At 30.5% G+C, this 9,245-nt stretch overlaps 1 protein-coding gene across 1 annotated transcript; it reads right to left on the reverse strand.

The window, feature by feature from the left end:
* Positions 1-8,473: 8,473 nt before the first annotated feature.
* LOC140040972 (uncharacterized) lies at positions 8,474-9,043 on the reverse strand. Its single transcript, XM_072087288.1, has one exon. It carries the CDS (start codon positions 9,041-9,043, stop codon positions 8,474-8,476), a length of 570 nt encoding a protein of 189 aa, XP_071943389.1.
* Between the last annotated feature and the right edge of the window lie 202 nt (positions 9,044-9,245).

Consider the following 9,245-nt stretch of genomic DNA (forward strand, 5'->3'; position numbering starts at 1 on the left):
TCAATTTGTTATCTATATTTCTGAAGTCTGAAGTCTTCTTAACAAACAGCGATCACGACATTGAATAATACATGCAATGTAATGCATTATATTGCAAAATACAGAAACAAATGTAAAGGCCAATTGTATTCATCTAGAAACCAATCTATCCCTTGATTATTATGATTCCTTGCATGATGGAGACACACCACTACATCTATATCTGATGCGTTATAAAGTTGAATTAGATAACAAACTGTCTCGTAACCAACGGTGCATCTAACTCCAAACAATGTATGTACATATAATTTTACAAATAGTTCATAAACAGTAGGCTAATATTTCTAATAGCACCCTCTCCAATTGTAAAGCATCTTGAAACCTGTTATAGGCCTAGATAATTATGATTCTTTGCCTTATGGACATACCACTACATCTATATCTAAGAAAGAGTTCTGAAGTTAAATTAGAGATAGTAAACTGTCTTATAACCAATGGTGCATCAATCACAACTCCAAACAATGTATGTACATTTAATTTTATAAATAGTTTATTAACGGTAAGCCAACATTTTTAATTGCAATAATAGGTATTAGAAATTTCATATCAAAAAACACAGCTTGAATTGAAAATTGATTAAATTATAAATTACAGTAAATTAATAAAAAAACAAATACATTGATTTAATTAATTAAATTTGGAACACATTAAATGATTGATTGATTGACTGAAATGTCTGAATTTCTTTATTAACCAGAGTCGCATAATACATACAATATAAAAGCAATTAAATCATGAGAAACAGTTAAATATCTTTATCAGAATGCCCTGTGAATTACCAATTTTGTTTTAGTAAGACTTTATAGCTAAACAAATTTTATAAAGATCTGTTCATAATCCAGATGGGGTCAACATTCATGAGATATGACTTGAGTCTTTGCTTCAAAGTAATTATGTTGGTCAATATTGACAGGATTCCCAAAAAGTAAATCTAATCACTCTAGAGTAACTGGTCTCCTAATTTCACCGATTTAGAATATAAAAGTATATATAAAATATATATATTAAAAATGTGTAAAAATACAACTTTATAATATATTATTATATTACATACAGTAAAAATACAATTTGATTTAGTTGCAAACCATTTTTAATAGAAAAATATAACGCAGAATACTATAAGCATTCATTTAAAAGGAAAGGTGTAAATATTTGTTTAAAGTAAGAAGAGACTAGAGATACATTAACCACAAACAAAGTAATGTACTATTAATTTATAGTACATCCAATGTAATGATATAACACAGTAATCAGTATTACACTATTATCATTTCTCAATGTGAAGATACATTTTGCAAAATAAGGAAAACAAACAACTGTTATTTTAATTGATTTTATATGAATTTATGGTTTAGATGAGTATTAGAGCCTTTTTTAAATCTTAAAGTAGCAGCAATTTTATATTATATATCATGAATAATACCACCAAACTTACGAGTTAAATAATCAGTACTAGAGCCTTTATCTTAAAGTAGCAACAGTAAATCAGTAGGCCTAATGATTATGATTTATTTCAGGATGGGAACACCCCACTACATCTATATCTTAGCATATTCACTACAAAGTTTGGCTATCGTCGGATGGGGGGTGGTCAATTTGAATTAGAGATACTGAACAGTCTTGTACATCCAGATGCATTAACCACATCAAACAAAGTAATGTACAATACGTTTTAACAAAAATAATGTAAACTTTGAACATGTCTAATTTTTTTTCCTGTAAAGGCAATAAAGCATAGTGCACCAATGTAATGACATAGCATAGTATTGTGTTTCATCTTTATTATATTACAAAGCAGGATCCACATTCATGAAATATGGCTTGGGTCTTGCTTCAAAGTAATTATGTAATTTAAAAGAGGAATACTGACAGGATTCTCAAAAAGTAAATCTAAAATCATTGCAGATGTTTGTAGATCAGTACTAAAGCCTTTTTCAAAATCTTAAAGTAGCAACATGGCAATCTTATAGCATCTAGTTGTAATCCAGTAGGCCTTAATAATTATGATAGTTCATAAACAGTAGCAAAATATTCATCCTAATAGCATCCTCTCCTCAGGGAGTGAACTATATACTTATGTGCACGTAAGGCAACAGACCAATTGTAAAGCATTTGAAACCAGTTATAGGCCTTGATAATTATGATTCTTTGCAGGATGGAGACACACCACTACATCTATATCTAAGGAGTTCTGAAGTTAAATTAGAGATAGTAAACTGTCTCGTAACCAGTTCATCAACCACATCGCCAAACAATGTATGTACATTTAATTTAATACAAATAGTTCATAAACAATAGAACAATCCCTTGGTATTAGACATTTCTAGTCTAAACAACACAGCCCCCACTGATAAGAAAGTGCTTATTTTCAACAAGCTGGTGTAACACAAATAAAATCACAAAAATTATGGAACATAGGGGAATCTATAGATCGATAATTATTGGAATGTATGATCAATAGAAATGTTTTTCCTACACCAGGCCTTCAAGGCTCTATTAGAGTCACCAGACATAAATGTATCTACATTTCTGAAGTCTGAAGTCTTCTTAAAACAAGGATCACGACATTGAATAGCACATGCAATGTAACGCATTATATTGCACATTGTGGAAGATACATTTTCAAAATACAGAAACAAATGTAAATGCCAATTGTATTCATCTAGAAACCAATCTATCCCTTGATAATTATGATTCCTTGCAGAATGGATACACACCACTACATCTATATCTAAGTAGGAGATCTGATGTTAAATTAGAGATAATAAACTGTCTCGTAACCAACGGTGCATCAATCACAACTCCAAACAATGTATGTATTTAATTTTACAAATAGTTTATTAACGGTAAGCCAACATTTTTAATTGCAATAATAGGTATTAGACATTCATATAAAAAAAATACAGCTTGAATTGAAAATTGATTAAATTATAAATTAAATTAATAAAATAAATTAAAAAATACATTGATTTAATTAGTTAAAATTGGATGATTGATTGATTGACTGAATTTCTTTATTAACCAGAGTCGCATAATTATCTGATCAGAATGGTCCTGTGAATTACCAATTTTGTTTTAGTAAGACTTTATAGCTAATCAAATTTGATAAACATCTGTTCATAATCCAGATGGGTCAACATTCATGAGATATGACTTGAGTCTTTGCTTCAAAGTAATTGGTCAATAGGATAGGATTCCCAAAAAATAAAAAACTAACCACTCTAGAGTAACTGGTCTCCTAATTTCACTGATTTAGAATATAAAAATATATAGAAAATATATATATTAATAAAAATGTGTAAAAATACAACTTTATACTATATTATATTACATATAGAAAAATACAATTTGATTTAGTTGCAAACCATTTTTAATAGAAAAATGTAACGTAGCATTCATTTAAAAGGAAAGGTGTAAATATTTTTAAAAGTAAGAAGCGACTAGAGATAAATTAACCACAAACAAAGTAATGTGCTATTAATTTATAGTTCATCCAATGTAATGATATAACACAGTAATCAGTATTACACAATTATCATTGTACAGTGTGAAAGATACATTTTACAAAATAAAGAAAACAAACAAACTGTTATTTTAATTGATTTGATATGAATTTATATGGTTTTTAAATTATTATTATAAGTGCAGATGTTTAGATCAATATTAGAGCCTTTTTAAAATCTTAAAGTAGCAACAATTTTATATTATCTAGTTTTAAACCAGAAGGTTAAGATAATTATGATATATACTTGAGTATAGTCCATCGTTTAGCTCATCATCTGATAAAGTGTGGTATTAAATTTAAGAGAAACTGTCCAGTCTTGTACATCATGATGCATTAATCACATCAAAGTAATGTGCAATAAATGTTAACAATTTTGTTTCACCTTAAACTTAATTCTTTTTTCCTATCATGCAATTAAAGTATTGTGTACCCAATGTAATGACATAGCATAGTATTGTGGTTCATCTTTATTATATTGCAAAACGGGAAAAATACTGAACCTTTGCAATACAATAAAGAAATAAACATATGACTGATACCTTAAATTAGAGATAGTAAATGTACATTTAATTTAAAGCTCAGATACAGGCAGGAATTTTAAATATAATATCTGGTTGATTGTACATAAATCAAATATTTGTAATAGAAATCAAGATGAAAAAACATGAATTTCCCTTAAAATGGTCAAATACAAAATTTGGCAAAATTCTGCTATAAAAACCAGGAAGACTTTTTTTCAGTAGTTAGGTAGTTTTACCTAGTGTAATAACATGTCTGATGACTCCCTAGATGGTGAAAAAAGATGGTGGATATACGGTGGATAATTTTTGCTATAGCATGGAAATAAAACTCTGAAGTTGAATAAAAATACTAGAAATGTAACATTCAAGTTATATTACCTATATTTAGTCATCTGATAACATATTTTACCACACCATTTATTTTTCATAGCTTTTTAAAAAGCCTCTCTATTTACACAATTTGTGTACAAAAGAATAGAGATATTACTGTGTAATTTGAAGTATTCTCCCACTGATAAGAAAGTGCTTATTTTCAACCAGCTCGTGTAACACAAAAAAAATCCCAAAAATTGTGAAACATAGGGGAAACTATAGGTCGATGTTTATTGGAATGATCAATAGAAATGTTTTGCCTGCACCTGGCCTTTAATACAAATAGTTCATAAACAGTAGGCCAATATTCTAATAGCACCCTCTCATCGGGGATTAAACTTATATCCTGCCGTGCATGTAAAGGCAACAGACCAATTTTAAAGAATGAAACCAGTTATAGGCCTTGATAGTTATTATTTTTTTTTTTTTTTTTTATTCAGTATATTACACAGAGGCGCCTTACAAGATGGAACCATCTTAGCTTCAAGGCGCCTCAGATTAACAAATACAACATTTTAAAATAACTAACAGAAACATCAATTAAATCTTCCAGAATTAACAAGAAATTGTTGTACATAATAAAATAATAAAGCATTTTCACAATTCGAAAGAAGATCGGAACCAAAAATAAAAATTTCACTTAAAAATGTAAAATTAAATGTTAAAGAAAAATCCTTGGCTAAGATATCCTCAATAATTGAGTTAGCGCTTACAAGTAGAATATCTCTTTGTGTATTATAATTAGGGCAGTAACATAAGAAATGAAGCGGATTCTCAACATTAAAGCCACAAGTACAATTTGGATTGTCCCGAAGTCCATGTAAGAATAAATGCGAATTGAGACAGCTGAAACCAAGTCGGATTCTAGTGTGAATTTGGTTAATCTTCTTATCACCTGTATCATAATAAGAACGTTTTTTTGTTTCAAACAAATTGGATTTCAGTAGCAATTTTTTAAACTCAACAAGAAATGAGGAATTTTTTATTTCATTATTTAACTCATTCCAATGTGTTATAATAGATGGGACAAAAGATAAACGATATGATGTGGTCTTACAAAATGGAATTATTATATTTCGGATGTTACGCAAGTTATAAACTTCAATATTGTCAGAAAAATTAAATAAGGAGTAAAGATACACTGGTGTTAACTTATGAATAATTTTAAAAAACAGTATTAGGTTAAGAAATTGTCTACGTTTTTCCAATGATAACCAGCCTAATTCTTGTCTTAATGCATTATGACTTGTATGTTTCCACGCACCAGTACATATTCTACCTGCAGAAATCTGGATATTTTCTAGTTCATCACTTAATTTAACTGGGATATTACACCAAACAGGAGCTGCATATTCCATTAATGGTCTAACGTGTGATATGTAAATGTGACAGAGAGCCTGTCGAGGTAGAATATGTTTGACACGACGTAGCATATTTAAAGATAAAGACGCTTTGTTAATTACAGATTGGATATGGGAATCCCACTTGAGTTTTGCATTAAGCATTACACCAAGATGCCTATGATCATTTACAAATTGTAGATTTACATTATTGAAATTTAAACTAACATAGTTATCTAAATGTTTACGTGTAAACAGTATAGCTTTCGTTTTGTTAGCATTGAATGTTACTTTCCATTTTTTTGCCCAATTATAAATGACATTAAGATCACCATTTAATTTTTGTTCTGAAATATTACGATCTGTACAAATATCATATAACGAAGTATCATCTGCATATAAACTAATATTAGATTTGATATTATCAACCATATCATTTATGAATACAATAAATAAAAATGGACCCAAAACAGATCCTTGGGGTACTCCTGCTGTAATGGTCACCCAAGGACTGGTAGTTCCTTCAATAATAACACGTTGCTCACGTGAGTTTAAGTAACTTTGGAACCATTTTAGAAGAGTGCCATTAATTCCATATTGATTTAATTTGTATATAATCCCATTATGCCAAACTTTATCGAAGGCTTTGGAAATATCCAAAAATACCGAGATTACTTCTTTCCTTAAATCTAAAGCTCTATTAAATGTATCTATAAGATAAAGAAGTTGATACGTTGTCGAGTCACCTGGTGTAAAACCAGATTGGAATTGAGTAAGAAGTTTATTATCCACAAAGTATTTATATACTATATCAAAAACTGCACGCTCAAAAATTTTTGCAAAGTTGGAAAGTATGGATATAGGGCGGTAGTTCTCAATAAGAGATTTATTGCCTTTTTTATGCAGAGGAATGACATTTGATTTTTTCCATTCCACAGGAAAATATCCTTGGCTTATGCAGAAGTTATAAAGCTTTGTCAAATGGGGTGCAATAATTTCAGCAGATTCTATTAGTATGATACTGTGAATTTCATCAGGTCCCATCGCCTTGTTTTTATCCAGCATAGTTAATAATTTCATGATCTCATCAACAGATAATTTGAGAGTTGAGAGTCTCGATGCAGTTCTATATGTGAAGTCCGAAGGAAAATCATCATGATTAGGAATAAACGATTGAGATTTAAAATAATTGTTAAACGCTTTAACTTTCTCACTATTTAAAGTTAGGACATCATCGTTTAATTTGATTGGAGGAATCTTATAATATTGTTTGGAATTACAAACTGAATTTATGGTAGACCACCAAGTTTTTGAATCACAGTTTTTATTCATTAATAAATCAAATTGTTTATCCAAAAAAGTTTGTTTAGCTTTTCTTATTGCTTTAACAACTTTTGCGCGAATTTTCTTAAAACGTTGCATATGCGAATTTGAGTTATTTCGAGTGGAATGGGCGCGATTTCTTTTGCGAATAAGAGTTCTAATATGCGCATTAATCCAAGGCTTGTCATTAGGACGCACAGTTATAATTTTAGATATAATATAGTTATCAACACAATTATTAAATAAGTCAATCCAATTATGACAAACATCTTCAACCTTTGAAGATGAATAAACTTCTTCCCAATTTACAGAATTAAGAGCATTACGATATAAATTAAAATCAGTTTTTTCAAAAAGATATATTTTACGATTGTATGGCTTGTCCCGTGTGATACGAATATCAATATTTGCATATACTGGACTGTGATCACAATTTAAAAGTGGGCACAATGCACCAAAATCATTAATATATACATTTTGACTAGTAACTATATGGTCAATACAAGACCGTTGGTCTTTTATACAACGTGTTGGCATATTGATGTGTTGAGTTAAACCGTTTTGTTGTAAAAATTCGTAAAATGATTTTCCAAATCTATTTGTGTTTCCATCATTGTACCAGTTGTTATTTTGAGCATTCATATCGCCCATCATTAAAGTTAAGCTGTGTCGAGACAAAACAAAGTTATTAGTACTGTTTTGAAAATAGTCAAGTAGATCCTGATCAGATTGAACATCACTTTGTGGTGGCCTATAACATACATAAGTCAAAATCGTCCAGTTTGAAACTTGTATTTCACACCTTATCACATCTGACAAGAGATCATTGCAAATATGGGAATTAACTAAGTGTATAGAATTAGATATGTAAAAAGCACATCCGCCGCCATGGCGGTTTCTATCATTTCTAATAGGTTCTTGATAACCGTCTAGTAAAATGTCATGGTTCAAGATAGTTTGATCTAGCCATGTTTCTGTTAAAGCAATAATATCATAGTTATTTAAATTTGCTAGGTGTTGAATTTCAGCTAGTTTACCTGGAACGATTAGACTACGTATGTTAATATGGTAAACTGTAAACTGTTCCGGACCAGGATTTGGATGTATATCGCCGCACATTAAAAGCATGCAGATTAGAACATTATTACGCCCCAAATTTATGATAAATAAATTATCCATTATCAGTAAAAAAAATAAGTAAAGTACTCACTTTAAAAACGCTAGCACATATGAGAACACTTAGCCAAACGAACATAGTAAACATTGAAATAAAAACAAGAGAACACGTTTTTGCTATCTAAAATCAACAAATAATGGTCAAATTCCGTCGGTAAGAAACGTACTGTTAATGACACCGCACAGTCTAAACGTTCTTAATGTTCAGCAATCAGTCGTTCAAAATCATTTTCATTCTTGATATGCTTGGGTTTTTCTTCACCTTTACACAGGGCCCATATCTTGCATCTGTTAGTCCAGGCACGTTGAACTCCATCATGGTGTCTTACCTTCCAAAAGAGATTGAAATTTGCTTTTGTTAGGTCTTCCGAGATATAAACCGGCATACCCTTCAGTTTGGATTTGGCTGCAAACACATTGTTACGGGTCCTGATTGAATTGAACCGAACAATTATTGGCCTAGGCTTGTCAGTAATAGGACCGATTCGATGAGATACTTCAATATCGTCGGACTTGAAAGTGATACCCATTTTGTCGCGAATAACCTCCGCCACCAAATCATCAGTTGACTTTGTCGAGTCCTGTAAACCGTAGAATCTAAGGTTATTACGACGTGAATATTGTTCTAAATAGTCCAATCTGGTTTCAATATTACTGATTTGCTCCTGCAGTTTATCAAATGCTTTGTTTAATGTCTCAGTAATAGAAGTAGTCAGCTCCTGAAGCAAGTCTTTCTTCAGCTTATCAACATCTAACTTCGGGGCCATGATTACACTTGCTTTTTTACAGTACCACCACTGTTTTACATATCAGGTCACAATCACAGCTGGTAATTTCGGCCAAATTTACTAATTTGCATAAGTGACGCAGATGTTTGGAAACCTTATTGAAGGATTTTGATTTGCATATGGCTAGCACAGTAATAGTTAACCTTGCAGCGCTTTCAACGGCGAGCCAATGGCAATAGAT

Source organism: Antedon mediterranea, chromosome 1, assembly GCF_964355755.1.
Source record: "Antedon mediterranea chromosome 1, ecAntMedi1.1, whole genome shotgun sequence".
Lineage (NCBI taxonomy): Eukaryota > Metazoa > Echinodermata > Crinoidea > Comatulida > Antedonidae > Antedon > Antedon mediterranea.

Excerpts from the sequence above, each read along its gene's own strand:
- LOC140040972 (XM_072087288.1), bottom strand. The coding sequence starts at position 9,043 with ATGGCCCCGAAGTTAGATGTTGATAAGCTGAAGAAAGACTTGCTTCAG.